Genomic DNA, 16,809 nt, shown 5'->3' on the forward strand with positions numbered 1-16,809 from the left:
GCTGCTGTCTACTAAGTGGACCTGCATGGCTTAGGGGCTTTATGTGTCTCTGTCTCAGTCTGTTGGACAGTCGGGTTCGACTAATGACACGTCTAGCCAACATACCGAAAGCAAACTAAGCAAGACTAGACTTTGTGGTAGAGATTTGGTTGTTTGAGTTTTGCAGTATCTCGATAACAATATTCTTACAATAGCAATGTGCTCAAATGTGCCTGTAAATGAGACTAGCACAAGTCAAGAACAAAGCATGAATGGACCGTAAAATCAACCACAAAAGTGCAGAAATGTCACTTTATATCCTTATTACACAACATGTTTCTGTATCTTTCATTTTAATAAGTTTAAATATCAACAGTAGCTCAGCTGATAGAGCGTTTGTCCACAGGCTGGTGGTGCGATTCTAGCGCCACAGATGAATGATGCAGTTGTGCCTTTGGACAAGATGCTTAACCCCGCTTGCCCCTAATGTCTGTGCACACTGGTGTATGAATGTGTGCGTGAATGGGTGAGTGGCTCCTTGATGCTTTGAGTGCTTTGAAGGTGGAAAAATGCTATATAAAAATTTGGCCATTTACCATTTTGCATATCCAAAACAACATTGCAATATTATATTTTTTTATATATATTTTCCACTTCTATTTGAGAAGACTTCAGTAGAATTTAAACACAAATGTAATCCAGCAATTCGAGCTCTGGGATCTGCTCCTGTAGTGAAAAACAGAAACACACGCTCCCCTCATGCAGCTGTGATTATAGTGTCAACAATTATCAAGCTAAAATGTGCCAAGATAACCACAGGCTATGTCATCAGCTCATGTTGGTCTAAGTGGGATACATTTACATGACCAAGGTGCTAATAATACTAACTGCCTCAAGCAAGAGCACGACGGCACTAAGGTCCTCACGCTAAGAAAAACTGGAATGTAAACCTGTTAGTGTGATCATTGGTTTATTTTAGTCCTATAGATGGATTATTTGTTTATCAACACAGAGGATGTGCGCTCAACCTGAGTAGAAAGCAGAAAGCACCACTGCTGCATGGTTAACAAGAAGTTGCAACACAGCTCACAAGTGAACCTAAAATCTGCTGAAATCCTACAGGACACTGACATCATACAGTCAGTATGAGGAGACAGAACATCTGCTCTTTCTGCTGGAGACATGCGCAGTAGAGTGCAAAGGGACATAGTCTGATTATCCCCCCTATATTTTGCTAAACTGACTTCCGTGAGCTTTAAGCCATGTTATAATGTTGTTACCTCCTCAAAAGCATACTTGGAGTTGTGTTTTGTTTCATTCACACACCTTGAATTTATCCTGTGTTATTAGGATGCCTACGTATCCAAAGCTCAAAATGCTCCGTTCCACCTTGTGATGTCATGAAGTGGTAGTTTTCAATTTAACAGCTCCCTTTTACCTTTTGTTCAGTAGAGATTGGCAGTTCAAGGCCTGAAGTTATCCAAATGATTTTAGTGAAGGTGTATGCAGTGTGACTATGAGCAATACGTATTATTGTATCTTTGGGCAAGAGAGCTTTCCCATTTTGATTATGTGTGAATTGTGTTCTGTGTGATTGGTGGCAGTTTGAAGGACCAATGGTGTAAATTGGCTGGCTATATCTTCAAAGGCATCATATATAAATACACAGCACTATTATTATTATGATTACAAGTAGTCAGCCATTGAAACATAGGTGGCCATTATGTCTTGCCTGAAAATAACATAACATTTTCATCATCCAGTTATTACATTTTCTACATGACCTGTAATCTTCTGTTCTCACCAAATACTACAAATGTCAGAGGTAGTGCCGGATGCCTACAGGTCTGCTAGCATCCATTTGGTGAACTTTAATGGACACTGTTGTGTTTCCATTAATAGACAATTAATAGGCTTACCCGGCATAGTGGCACTGAGGCAGATGATTCCTGACATCGTGTGATTGTGTCCAGCGGTTCCAGTGGAGATGACACGCAGTGGTTTTATTTGTCCATGATTTAGCCCTGGGCAGATATTATATTTAGTCAATTGTTATGTACTCCAGACAAGGTCCTTTCACTGGTTGTACTAATGTTGATGTGGCCCTAGGAAACAAAGGCAGAGTATGGGAACAAGCTAAATGTTATATGACTTCTTTAATGTCTTTTTCATCTGTTCTCCCTCCTTCCTTCCAGGGACAAGCAAATCTGAGTGAACATTAACAAGCACTGAAGTGAAAATGAGAGAAATTCTGCATGCTTCATAGTTAAATACTGCAGTAGGGCTGCAGTCAACTAAAGAAAAACCTTCTGAATTGAGTAGTCAACTAAAAACTGCAAGGCAAATTATGAAGTATCAGATCAAATATGATCCAAAACCCACAAGCACACATGATTTCACATATAAAAATCACCCTTTAGAAAAGCTGTAGTAAACTAGGTCATTTGCCTACATTTAAAAATGCTAAATAAACTCACAATTCTTATAATCCCAGAAAAGATAATTAGTTGACTTACATTTTTGTTCAACTAAGACATCATCGACTAATTAATTGACTAAATTACTAAAGATCTACAGCCCTATACTACAGAGTTGTTGCATCTCTTAGTAGTCATAAAGTATTTGCCTTGTAGATGACACCATGCAGCCCAAGGTTGCAGGAGCTACTTTTAATGAACCTAGTACATAAAAGATTAATGCTTTGTATGTATTTGTATATATATTCTTATGTTAGTCCATATTTGCAGATGAGATGTAGGCTATAAAACTGAGAAAACAATTGGTTGTGTTCTTGGTTGTGTTCCATCATTGTCAAAGTGTTGAGGATATAGGTAGAAGAGCCTCCATAGTATGAGTATTCTTTGTTTGAACCCATATATAATAAGCAGGTTTGTAGAGCTCACCTTGACCCCTCTTCCATTGACAGTATATTGCCAACCACTGCGTCTGTTCTAGAGACTTTGCAGTGGTTGCTGTTCTACCTCATTTGTATTTTCCGATGCAGTCCAGCCCTTCCTGGACTGGACCTCCTATCTGAGCCCATAACCCATGTGGGGGCAACAGCTTGCATCCTTTTGGCCTGGATGAGAAATATAGTGCCTGAAAAATCTCATCTTTCAAAGGAAACCGGGTGAAAAGGGTTTGTTTATCAGTTTTGGAAATGGGCTGTTTGACAGACTTACTTATTTTATTTTTGCTCGCCCTGTGACAGTAACTATAATTTATTTGCTCTACAACATAAATGTATTTTTTCAGTTTTATCTTGTATAGTAATGTGTGGCTTTTGAGTATTTGTAGCTGGGATTGTAGATTAAAATATATTTATTTATAATCTTAATGCCTTGTATTAAAGGGCGCTTATTTTCTGTTTTGTTTCATTCACACAAATTCTACACACACAATTCTTCACTGTGTTTTTAAAATGCCATACACATTCATTAGAATCATTTTGATCATTTCAGCCCCTGGAATCCAAATCCAATCTCTACCAAACAAAAGGGTCAAAGAAACTGCTTCTTGACATCACAAGGCAGAACACAGCATTTTGAGCTTTGGAGAACTAGGCAGACTAATAAAACAGGGTTACTCAAACAAAACACAACTCCAGGTATGTTTTTGATGATCACAAGAGTCAGTTTTGCATAATAGGACCTTTAACCATTTGCGTCTTCAGAGAATTCACATACGATAGGAGGAGAGGTGGAGAAAAGTGCCTACGTTTGATCATAGACCTGCATGAAACAATAAAGGGCTGAACAACAATCTCACAGTAATGTCAGTATTATCCCAAATCAGATCTCAAATAAGATCATACATTTTAACACGAGGCCTAGTTTGTGAGCATCAGTTGTGACTCATTGAAGAATTAGAAGTACTTGTACTGTAAATCTCAAAACATGAACAAATGCAAATATGTGGATGTGGTGTTATTTTCTGAAACAGATTCCGTACAACATTTGATCCAACTGGGCCTGACTCATGTGTGAGAGCAGTCTGCCAGTGGTCAGGGTGAGCTGTGCCATGGACTGTCATGATATTTACTGTCATGGGGCTTTAGTGTCTCCTGCCTGTGTGCCCGCCCCACCTGCTGCCCCTCACCTCCTCCTCACTACTGTGTCTTTTACCTTATGGGCTCTTTTCTGCTTAATATTGTCTAGAGTCCTTACATAAACGTACATATATTTTGCAGTAAAGAAGAAAAAAAAACATTAATGGTTATGAAAGCAGCGTTGCCATGGTTATATGCTGTCTTTCTCTTTCATACAGCAATTATAAACACTGAATATTTTCACTATTAGCTCATGATTGCTGTTGTGAAGTTTTATCTTAATTTTATGTAAATTTACTGGTGGAGGGTTTGCCACCTGCAGAGATTTAAAAACCTGGAATGTTTCATAGTATGGCATTAAACAAATCTGTAACCATGGAAACAAGCAGGCCAAGATAAAGGGCAGATCTGTATGAGGCGAGTTCCCCGTGTTTTGTTAATACAAGCTTTTCCTGACTTCCATAATAACTGTAATGTATTAAAGAAAAAAAGGTTTTATTGGAACAAACTTCTTGTAACTTCTGAAATGTGCTTTGAATTCTTTATAGTTTAATCAAAGTGCAACCACTGGAACATTCATTGGTTATTTCTTTATGCATGTCTAATACATACAGCTATTATTTGATTTATATTACATTATGGGTTTCTGTTGCATAAGCCAAAATTCGTGAGTGAATTGTTTAAGCTTATATAAGATCATAAGAGGTTTCATGGTCTGTGTGCACTTTGTAATTAATCTAGATTTTCCTCACAAGAATGAATTTCCTGTGATGCATGCCATAACAAATCTGAGCCATGCAGCGTCATCACGTCTTCTCATGGATGGCTGTACTTGATGAAGTGCCCATCATTTCTGTTTAGCATTATCTCTTGGTCAGATAAAGCACAAATCCACACAGAGACTGAGAGAAAAGTGGGAAAGACACAGTGTTGATAAGATATATGATTAGAACAGACAGAGGGGGAGTACAGCAGGATGTCAGCTGGCCGTCATCTTGTGTTTCTGACTCAAGATGAATTACTGATTTAGAGAAGAGGATTGCAGCTTCTTCTCTAAGACCAGTGGAGTGCTAAGGAAGTGCTTACTACTCACATTAAGGCTAAGGTGCATTTTATTGTCTCCATGGGGAATTTTGTCTTCTGCGTTTGACCCCTACTTCAGTGCCTACCATTAGGAGCAGTGGACGCAGGGACCCATCTCCAAATCTTGAGCTACGCTTGATCAGGAGGACTATACCATAGCATTTTACCTATTGTGCATGTTTGTTTAACTGTGGAAACCAGAGTTCCCAGAGAAAACCCAGCCAGACACACAGAGTGAGAAACATGCAAATCCCAGTGCCCAAAGCATCTGTGCCGCCTCTGTGTAAGCACACCCCCAGCCCCTCCATGTTTGCCCCGCTGCCTTCTGAACAATCCTGTAATTTATTCAAATGAAGTTAACACCCTTTAGTAATTTATAAGTGGAATTGTTTGTCTTATTGTAGCAACTTTTGAACACAGTGTGGTTGTCAGATTGGATGTCCTAAAAATGAGGCAAATTAGTTGTGCTATTGTGAGAGCATTGACTATCAGATTTATCCCTGAACTACTGGATTCTCATTTTTGTAACTTTACATTTGAATGATAATGTAAGCTCTCGAGTTGCTCAGTGTTCTTCTGTATCGTCAGTTTTTTTTTTTTTTCTTTTTCTATAATGAATTCTAAGTTCAAAGCTGGATACCACCTTTACTTTGCTGAGACACACAAAGCCACTCTGAAGAAATGCCAGTTCTGTGAGTCTCTATGTGCTGCTACATACACCTGACATCCATTCATTCTTTTTTGCAGAGATCAGAGAAATGCAGCTTACGTGGTACAAAAGGATTCTGAATCATGGCTATAGGTCAACAGTCTGTTACAAAAGCAGCGCATATTCAGACTTTTAGGTCCTATAGATGCAAAAAGAAAATTCTAAACTTATTTTTAAATCATTTTAACTCAGGTGAAACTTTTCAATTCATGCTTTATTTTTACTACAGTACAGAGTATTGTTTTGATTCCTGTATATGAGCCGTATCAGATGCCCTTGTTTTCCTGCAGGTCTGAGAACAGGATGCAGGCGCAGACAGTCTGCCACTTTGAGCACTTACTGTTGTGTAAAGAAGAAATATAAGTGAGAAGAAACCTTAAGTGACCGCCAGTTCAGCCCAAACCTGAACTTTTTCGCTTATCAGCTATTGCCCTTAAATCCTTAGCATATTTTTGTAGACTGATATCTGCCTAAAAGACTTACGTGAAGCTTGTTTGAACACTTGAACACTGTTCCACCTTGTGATGTCATGTGGTAATAGAAGATGTGCTCCACTATGTTTTTAAACTCCAAACACCTTCACAAGAATTATTTGGATAATTTCAGGACTCGCCGATCTACTGAACTAAATGGTAAAAGGTAGCCGTGAACTTGAAAAGTACCTCTTCATGACATCACAGTGTATAACAGAACATTTAGCTTTGGAGATGTAGACAGGCCAGACAGCCTAATGGTTATAATGAATTTGCAGTAAGTGATTTGATTTTGTAGTCATTTCTACTTGTATATAAATTATTTTTAAAATTTCCTTACATTTTGCTGCAGAAATATCAGGAGATATCATATCACTTTTAGTAATGTTATAACAGAAGGCTTCATATATTGTAGTCTAGATGGATTCTTCTTAATAGTGAAGTTTAGTGCTGTGTTTGTCCAAATGAAAAACCTATCCAGGCTATACACCACTTTCTTACTCTCTCATGTTTGTTTATCTTCTTTTCACTTAGGAAACAAGATGGGCGTATTCCTCGGATCTCTGATGAAGTAGAGCCCTCACTGGACCAATCTCGCCCTCCATTTCCTCCTCCCTCACTTTTAAGGGTAACTCTACAATGCTGTGCTGTCTGTTATTGCACCATGAAATGTGGACAGTGTCTGTAAGCAGGGGGTGGGAAAAGTGCTCTTCCAAAGTATGCTCTCATGGCTAAAAATGAACTTGATTAGTGTATAGTATTGCCTCTGGTACAGAGCAGTACTGGTGCCATAGTTATACATAAGTAAAAGGAAAAATACAATTTTAGTAGCATTCTAGATCAGTATTTAATACAAAATGTAATGAATTAAAGTGAGGAAAGTTGTTTCAAACCATATACCATATTTTCATTGAGCTTTGGCCAGTCAGAGCAGATGATGAGGTGCTGTTATGTGTTTACGAGGAGCAGATACAGCAGTGAGACACTTGTGCTTTGGGACGATTGAGATTAGTAGAAGTATACATGCTTAAAAATTTACTCAAAAAGTACAATCACCCAAAAAATCTACTCAGCAACCAGAGTTTTTGCAATCATTTTCTTTCAAACACTGTCTAGAAATGAATGTGAACAGTTCTTACAACATTATTTTGCAACACTATTTCATTCATAATCTACCCTCAAAAGGTTAGGTAACACATGAACTGCAGTAGTGGAATGTCCATGTATTTCTGTAAATAGAAACATAGACTCATCCATGAGTAGGCCTAGAAAATAGTATTGTTTAGAGGCAAGAGATCAAGCATTGATATAGGAAAGTATTTGCTTTCATGTCATCTTTTTCATCCTCTACACTTATACCAAGAAAAGGGCTGAATACTGACAGATTTCAATACCATAATGACAATTAAAATGTAACAAATGTCATTATTAACACAGATTAATAGTTTGGTCTTTAATCATGTGATCTGTTATAGATAGTTCTAAAACTGTTCAGGAGAGGTTCAACTTTGTCCTTTTTATCTTATTTTTTTCAGTATCTATAACTGCACAAACAAGTATTTCAGTATTATTTTCAGTATTAATATCTGAGTATAGCTTTTTGACAACTTGGCAATTTCCAGAAGACCTCAGGTAAAAGGGATCAGGTCAGGGCTCTGTTACCATGTATGTGGATGTTGTGAGTCTTGGATGGCACAGATATAGAGCAGGGGCAGTGGTCTCTGTCTGCTACATGCCACTGAATACACTGCACATGAGTCACACCTCCACTGGAGATGTGTGTATGATTAAGAATGCTGCTAAATCCAGGCCTGCATAGGAATGGCTTCATAAAGTGATGGGATTTTCCATGTCCTGTTTTCTATTTGTAGATGTTAGATTTGTAACGATTCAATTTACATGGAGATTACACTGGCATGTTTTATTCAATCGTGTTTGAATCTAATCTTTATATGTGCCATGTAACACATGTAAATAATGTTTTACTGCTGATTATTTGTCTCAATTTTCTGAAACATATTTACCATACATAACATATTTGAATGTGTTTTGGGTTTAAACTTTTGTGGTAATGAAATGGCTGTTTGGAAGTTCTTGTGTAATGTTTCTATAGAATGGTAGAAACAGTGCATGTGCAGTCTGCAGGTACTTTTACTTCATTTTGTTTTAATTTAAAACTAATTAAAAGTAAAAAAAAAAAATAAATTGGTAACACTTTCATTTAATTTAAAGAAAAAAGGACTTAATTAAAAAAATACATATTTGGGCTTGGTGATAAATATAAATAATGCCCTAACCATAACTTCTAACTTCAAACCTTGAATTAGTTACTATGCCTGAATCACTCTTAATACATTTGTTTAAATCTTTGTACATGCTTTATTAAGGATAATTGCACTCTAATTATTATAAAGTGGTACCCAGCATTTTTCTATATAACTTTGTTGCCATAGTAACCTGTAAAATGTGATGTAAAATTTTGAGCTCTTAAATCATCCAGCTTAGTGGTTGTGGGTTGAACCAATATGACCTAGTTTGAGACAATTTGACATGGGAGAGCTTAGATCAGGGATATGCCCAGAATGAGATGAGAAGTATTATGCTGAACTGAACTGATTTTTCAAGCTGAAGGACACTTGGCTGCTTCATTCTTTTCAGAGTAAATGCATTTGTCTATTGCTTAGGAAACACTGGGGCTTCTTTTTGCAATTTGTAGCTGTTGGCAAGAGAAAAGCCCATTTACAGTTTTAGTTCTCAGCACACTGACTAAACTGTGGACCATAGCTTTCTTTTTAATCAGCCCGATTGATCTGATGAAGTGAAGAAGTAAGCTGTGCAATAAAAAGAGAACACAAATTGTTAATTCCATTATGTGGTAAAAGGAGATTATCATTCTATACAGAATGCATGTGAATGGATTGTGACTGCTAATGGGCCTGCACACTCTGTGCACTATAAAAAAAAACAAAAAAAACTTTCATGATAAACTGATAAATGTATTGGATGATGTAGCAACTTCTCCTGCTCATGATAAATTAGTCAAGTTTGACATTGAAAGTCAAGCTTACCCTTGGAGACCAGATTTCAAACTTCTTTTGCAATTAGTACAGTTCAGTACTGTGATAACAATACTACTTCAATGTCTGAATATACTTTTGGACATAATAATTAATACAATAACTACTATTATAATAAAACATAAAATAATGCATCAAATTACTAGTGAAACTATGAAATAAAACTTAACAAGAGACAAAACTAAGACTAAATCAAGGCTAATCTTGGCTTTAGTAAGTATTAATTCTATGGGGGTATTAACTTCTTACATATTTAATTCACCATGTTATCTTTTATTGTTCTGAAATACTATACTACAAAAACAACATATCAACGTGTTTTATAAGTTTCACTTTCGTTACTGACACAGTCATCTCAGAAATGAAACTACTGCACATCGCATCAGGTTTGTTATACACAGTTTTGTATCAGACCTCTTTAATAAAATCACCCTCTTTTAATGTTTTGCTGTAATTTTCTGTCAGATGAAAAACCTTGTGTAATTGATTCAATTATCAATACAGATGTTTTTGCAATATAATGTGCAGCCCTATTGCTTACCAAAATGTTTTTAAACTTTGTATAATTAATACTAACTGGACACTGGACTGCTGGAATATTACTGCATATGGTTGTTAGGACTTCAGTCTGCTTACATATCACCCAGTGGACCTCATTAGTAGATTACCTATGGTTCTGGGAATATTTTGCACAGTTGTCAGCAAAGGCTTTTATACATGCTGTACGAATACAAAACCAAAGGAACACCATGCATACCCTTAGCACCCAGCAGAATGACCGTTCATCTTTATCTCCTGTTTCTCATCCAAGGTTTTGATTGTTCAAAGGCCCCGTGTCTGTCTTTTGTCCTGCCTCTTTCTTGTATAGAATGCTCTTGATTCTATCTTTGAAGGTCAGTTTTCTATTGCCCTTTCCTCCAGTTGGTGAATGTGTGTGGGGGCCTTCATATTGGTGGTGCTTGCATACTAGTACTGGTATTGTTGTGATGAATGGGCAGGTCTGTTAGTTTTAATACAGTGGTAGAGGTATGCATTTTACCTGTGTTTATTACCCCCTGTGTTTATTTTCTTTTATTATATTGTTTAGGTTTCTGCTATAGTCCTTCAGTTATGGTTTAGAATTGGTTATCCCTAGTATTTTCCTGGCTTAGTCTGTAGTCCTATTTAAATGTCTATCTTAAAATGTCTAGTGGTGTTTGGTGGTCTTTTTTCTTATATGTTATGTTTTCTTCTATGTTTTCTTTCTTATATGTTAAAGGTTGAATTGAAATGTTAAGAGTGACTTTTTCAGACTCTGTGCTTCTATATGGGCAGTGGAATCAGACTTAAGGTGGCTGACTGGATCAATGCAACATCATTCAGAATTCTTTTTTCTTCCTACCTTTTCTTTAAATAACTGAAAAGAAACAAAACAGTGGAACCCAGGAGGCTCTAGACTGTACTGTGCACTCGCCACATAGCTTTAAGAAAACACGATTGATTTCTGCTATTCTTATAACCATCATACATTCCGCAAACAGTGCCGTTCAACATAGCAGGTTTGGTACTTTTTCAACAGCTTGAGCTTAAATGTCAAAACACAGCTTGGCAATCAGGACTCTTTGTGTCAGAGACAATACTGAATCTGAAATTTTAAGGCAATTAGTATCTTGTTCACATGTTGCCATAGCTTTATAGTGAGATGAGAGGGGCAAGCGTGATTAGTGGTTTGCATTGTGCTTAAATCCTATCAAGACATTTGGATTTAGTCCGGTCTAGTCTTGAATAAACAACCTGAAAATTACATTAAACTGCTTTTTGGTTCATGTGAAAATCTGACTTTTCAGTCTGATATCATTTTTATTAAGCAAACAGTGATGAACTTGCTACACTTGCTCTTACCATTGCCTACTATAATTATGCCCTTGAGCAATACACGGACTTTGCCTATTAGATTGAAGATGGTGTGTGAAAGAATCAACATTTTTGTCTTTCACCCCAGGGCAGCTGTCGCCAAGAGAATTAATAACTAAATAACTATGTGCTTTCAAAACTACAACACAATTGTTCCTATTATTTTTATATAAAGCATTATGACCAGAATTGGGTGACCTCCTTTTGTAAATGAACTGATGGGTTAACGATGCTGATATGATGATACCATCTTCAATGACTTTATCTTCACTCAGTACCTCTAAAACTGTTAATACAAAAGCAATAACATTGTTAACGAGTTTAAAATTCAGATGAGCAGACTTAAGTATCTGAGTGTACGTAAGTAGGGCAGTGATTGTGTGTATCTGAGGACTCCTCTTTCTCCCACTTGGTTTTCCACTTTTATTTCTGAGTTTTGCTTTCCTCACTGTTCCCCCTGACCATGGCCTGATTATGAATGCATGGGGGCATGTGAGGTTCTGGGGACTGGAGTGCTCCTGGATCAGACACAGAAGCAGAGGCAGATAGGGCACCTGTCTCAGATCTCCTGTCTCCTGTGGCCATGGCGATAACACTCCTCTGTTTTTCCTCCAGAGACATGTGTTACATAATCAATGGTCGATGTGACCTCTCTTGTCTCCATGTACTTTTGAACGTAAAGTAAATGCAGCTGTAGTTTAAAAATATGGAAAACGTACTTACTTATGGTTTCTAAGTGAATTTTTGCAAACGTGAATGGCCAAACGAAGAATATAACATAATTTATCATAATTTATGAATTTTGATCCATCAGAATTGTTCTTATTTAAAGCAAAAACATAAAAAAATGGCTAAACTAGACTTTGTCCAGTTTATACTTCCAAGGTCTGAAATTGCTCCACTAAAGAACTTGATTAAAATCTGATGAATTGCAAAGCTCCAATGTCATTGTACAAACTCATAATCAAAGCCATTTTGCAAATTAAAAAGCCCAAATGATTTACAGATCATGAAACCCAAACTTGGAAGGTCCCTGATTAGAATCAAGGGTTGGCCACATCTTCATCATTGCAACACTGTAGAGATCTGATCTCAATATATCCTGTGTATCCATGTCTTTCTGTTCAGTTTAATTCATTCTTAATGTGCAAATGCACCATTGAATTTCACTCTTTTTTTTTTTTTTTTATTAGCCACTATTGACCCATGTTTTTTTAGAGATATTTCAGTCCAGGTACAGTGTAGTCTTGCTTCACCATGCATCGTAACTCACCTCTGTAGTAAATAATAAAAGCCCTGCTCTTCACAATGTGAGGGACAGGAGTGCTTCTCGTATGAGCGCTTGAGAAATAAGACATGAGAGAAAAGAGGAAGAGCATTGCCTCATATTGTGAGAACTGCAGTCCACATGCAATGAAGTGTGTCTATTATCGAGCAGGGTCCCTCCCTTCCTCCTGTTCCCACTAAACAGCTGTCTGTGCAGGGGAGAGGGCGTGTGCAGCACTGCCCATCAAAAGAAGAAGGAAATGTAATAATACTCTCACATTACAGAAAATGGTCTTTCATTGATGTGCAGATTCTGATGAGCTGTTGTCAGTGCTGTATTATATATCTGTGAGTGAAGAGCCATTATAGATTGTAGACCTCACTGCTCCTCACTGAGGGCTTGTGCTTAAATGATGACTGACTTCAGGATGGTTAGGAATGCCTTTCTGGAGGGCTCTCTCTCTAGGAAGCCTTTCCTCAAGAGACGATGCCTCAGCGACGTGAGTACACAGACACACACACACACATAATTACTGCTCTATTTAAAAAAAGTGAAATAATAGAAGTAACAACCCATATAAAAACTCAAATGAAATGTGGAGTTTGTTTCAAAATATGCACTTTATTTACTGTCTTAGTATTGTGCTACTAAAAGAAACAATAGTAACATGGGGGGTGTTGCACACATGCTATGTATATTTTATTTTATTTTATTTTTATTTTTTTTATTTCTGTAAGGATTTATAATGGACACATTTCAGATATTTTTTTTTACATTAACTCCATATCAATTTCATTTTCCCCTTATCATACAGTTGCTCTCTTGTGTCTGGTCCATGCACCTGTTACCGTTAGTTTTAGTACAGACACATGCCAAAGTCTGAGTCTGTGCATACACGTGTGTTTCATCATGTGAGCGTGTGTAGTTATGTGCACTCAGCAGTTTTATGACTTTATAGGCTGTAAACCTAGTTCCTCTGCAAGAACACATTGTCAATCATTACATTTGAGAGAGTGGATTGTTTTGTTGCATAAATATAAAGTCTGTGTACCCTGCAATCCACAGTTTAACTCTCCAACACTCAAGAGGCTATAATAACATAATTTAAACTTTGAGTCAGAAAACCCATTCAGAGATTAAATGGATAATAATGCATAATTACTTTCTAGGGACATTTTCAAAAAGCATGAGGGTCCGGTCAAGCAGAAGTAAACAGCAAGGCCAAAAATTCAAGTTAATGCATCTGATATAAAAATGTATTCAACAGACAGCATATGTACTCTAGTTTATGAAACTGTTGACCTTTTTTCTGTACCATTTTTGGTTCTAAAGTTCCATATGTTTTAAACAGACCATGTATGAAACATGGAACAAAAATTATTTCCCAAATTTCAAAGACCTGCAAATCATGTAAATAAACTGATGTATTTCATAATATCTTGTGTTATTCGATCTTTGAACTGTTGATGAAGGTACATGATTTTTCAAAAAAAAAAAATTAAAATGATAAAAATTAGCTTGGAAGGACTGACATATTTTATAGAAATAGTTACCTTTCATTTTAAAGTAATATTAAAGTATTCAGAAGAAAAAAGCTGACAAATTATGCAAAATCATGCACCTTCTACTTGCTTGCACAATTTTACTTTCCCCTCCGTTACCATGACGTTTCTTAATAAAAAAATCTAATTACTCAAAAAGTAAGAGGTTTTTCAGTTAAGTTTGTTAAGGATATGTAAGTGAGAACCGCTAGTTATCACTGTTTGTATTTATTACCCAAAAAGTGCTGCATATTTCATTCCCTCTGTTACCGACATGAGTTTTTTATTTTTTGTCAACAACTTGAAAGAATATCGCAGGTTTAAAGGTTGTATGGAGGATTTTTTTTTGTTTCAAATTGTCAGTGAAAGATTAAAATACCATTACAGAGACGCAGCAGCTTTGTAATTATGACGACCAAAAAAAAAAGAACGAAAATCTATCAACTGTGGACGTGTTGAGGCCAGATAAACATCAGCCAATAGAAAACGAGGCTCCCTCATTTTCTATTGTCAATCAAACTCCCTAGTATAATTGACTCGTCGGAGCGCGGGGATTACGTGGTTTACGCAGCGGTTCTTAGAGGCTTTTTCGAACTGTCGCTTCCTCGCATTTCGCACAAAGTTTGTCGCGACAGCGGACGAGAATCCACGACCGGTTTGTCGCAAAAGAAAGTCCATTTTTGAGGTCAGTGAAAGAAGAAGAGAAGAGGAAAAGGAGCAAAGCCAAACTGAGGTGATTCTTGGAGATCTCGTCCAGCGATGGCACGACCGAAGCAGACGAAGGGTCTAAAAACTGACGCGTCGGTCGCTGAATTACTTCTAAACAGGTCACTTCAACAGTAATTCTGAATGCGCACAAGGACTGTCGCTGTATTTCTCTTCCCTTAAAAAAAATCCTCTATACAACCTTTAACTTTACCCTGTTGGAGTGTAACTCTTTCCTACATTCTGATACTTAACTTATTTCAATAGTCCCTCTAGTTTCTGAATAAGAGCATTTCAATGTAAAAAATCTGCCCCTGTTTCCCTCCTTTACCGCTTGACCGGACCCATGAGTGAGTAGTTTGAGGGCGCCTCTTGTAAATCTCCAGATGAGTATTTATAGGTAATGATTGAAGTCTTTACATAATGCTTGCAGACTCCACACATGTATGTGCTGTGCCAGTCTCATGTTAAGTGCCATGTGAAACATCATGTTGGCAGCTCAGTCCTGTTGTGTTACATGGTCACAGAGGCTCATTACTCAACCCACTCTCTCTCTTATCTCAGGTTTCAGCTGGTCTTAAAAATAAAAGCATAGATCAAATTTAACTTTGAACACAGAACTGAAATTCTCCACTTGTTGCTGTTGCATTGTAAGTTGCTATTATATTTAGAGGTGGGCAACATTGACAAAAATGAATAACTTCATTTTTTTTGGTATTATCTTTAAAACAGTGTTTGGACAATATAACAATGCATCAGGTTATGTTCTAAAATGCAACTTTAAATGTCTTGGTTGAGGAAGAATTGCACACAGCGTAAAAGTGACTGTACGATTAGCCACAAATGTGGTTAAAAGAGGAACTTTTAGAGAATGTTTAGAAGATTTCTGTTTCAGTTCATTTCATTTTTGATCCACTTTTCTTTTCGTGTGGTTATTTCTAATAGTTTTAATCATAGACAATATACTCAGTACTATTTTTTTACATTCTGTATCTTCAGGATAATATTTTTAATATTATACTATATATATATATTTTTTTTATTGTTTAAATATATTGTTTTAGGACTCTATGCAGATAAAGACACTGTACAGATAACTCAGTCACACTATGTTCTCAAATAAGTTGGGCTGTGGCAACAAGCTCCATGGAGCTCTGAGCTGAACCCCTGGAGATGCCTTGTTTTCAGTTTACCAGTTCTGATCCGAGGAAAAGCGATTCTCCTGGTGCTTAGTGCAGCCTCTGTGCAGCCAGAGTCAGAAAGGTTGGATAGGGTCATGTGTTAATGGACTACAGGCATTCATTATAGTCTGATGATAATGAATGCTTACAGCTGGGAAAACACATTACAAACCTACAATTTGTCAACTGTATTTCAATTCCACAGAGCACGGACCTGTTTGCCATGATCGAGAGGATGCAGGTATTGTAAACTGTTGCTAAATCTTCAGGCAGTGGTTCTTAAACAGTGGGAGAATTGTCAAGTGTGAATTGAAATTCTAATTCAGGTTATTTACTGCATATTTGACCATGCTTTAGTCCTGCTATTGTTGAGGTTGGAATTAAAATGTGACATTTGTCATTGTTAGACTCATATAATAATTCTAATTACTTATATTTATTTTTTTCTTACACTTATATTTTCCTGTGATAAAAGTATATAACTGTAGCCCTACCTCATAACTTTTTGGCCGTAATATAGTCTGATGTACTGCTTGTCTGTGGCCATAATATTCCACAGTACCTACAAAAAGTTATGTGGTGTTGCTTTAACCAGAGACATTTTAACTAAGGATGATTGTAGCTTATGAAAAGATGGAAAGTTGGAGAACCACTGCCATGAAACTTTTGTACGAATAAATATAATCCTCTTAAATCCTTGGTCTTTAAAGTTCAATAAATACGTTTCCTTCTGGCACTGCGCACCTGCTGCTCTCACTTGTGTGTTCTTCTCCGCCCCTCTATTTGCTATTTCTGTGTTGTGATGTTTGTGGGTGTAGTGATAGTCATAGCCTTGGGCAGATTCTGACTGAAG

At 36.9% G+C, this 16,809-nt stretch overlaps 1 protein-coding gene across 5 annotated transcripts in view; it reads left to right on the forward strand.

Annotated features, from left to right (window-relative positions):
* rap1gapb (RAP1 GTPase activating protein b) overlaps positions 1–16,809 on the forward strand; it is a 53,185-nt gene that overhangs the window by 10,465 nt on the left and 25,911 nt on the right. For 3 of the 5 annotated variants that reach the window (XM_055160094.1, XM_020918611.2, XM_020918612.2), the window contains exons 1-2: positions 12,806–13,028; positions 16,162–16,197. In XM_055160094.1, the coding sequence (XP_055016069.1) occupies positions 12,939–13,028; positions 16,162–16,197 (126 nt within the window). In that variant the 5' untranslated portion in view covers positions 12,806–12,938. Of the gene's footprint in view, positions 1–6,826; positions 6,921–12,805; positions 13,029–16,161; positions 16,198–16,809 lie in introns of those variants that run through there. The other 2 variants (XM_055160095.1, XM_055160096.1) reach the window with 1 other exon arrangement.

Source organism: Boleophthalmus pectinirostris, unplaced genomic scaffold (assembly GCF_026225935.1).
Source record: "Boleophthalmus pectinirostris isolate CB_2022bp ecotype Guang Dong unplaced genomic scaffold, ASM2622593v1 HiC_scaffold_3, whole genome shotgun sequence".
Lineage (NCBI taxonomy): Eukaryota > Metazoa > Chordata > Actinopteri > Gobiiformes > Gobiidae > Boleophthalmus > Boleophthalmus pectinirostris.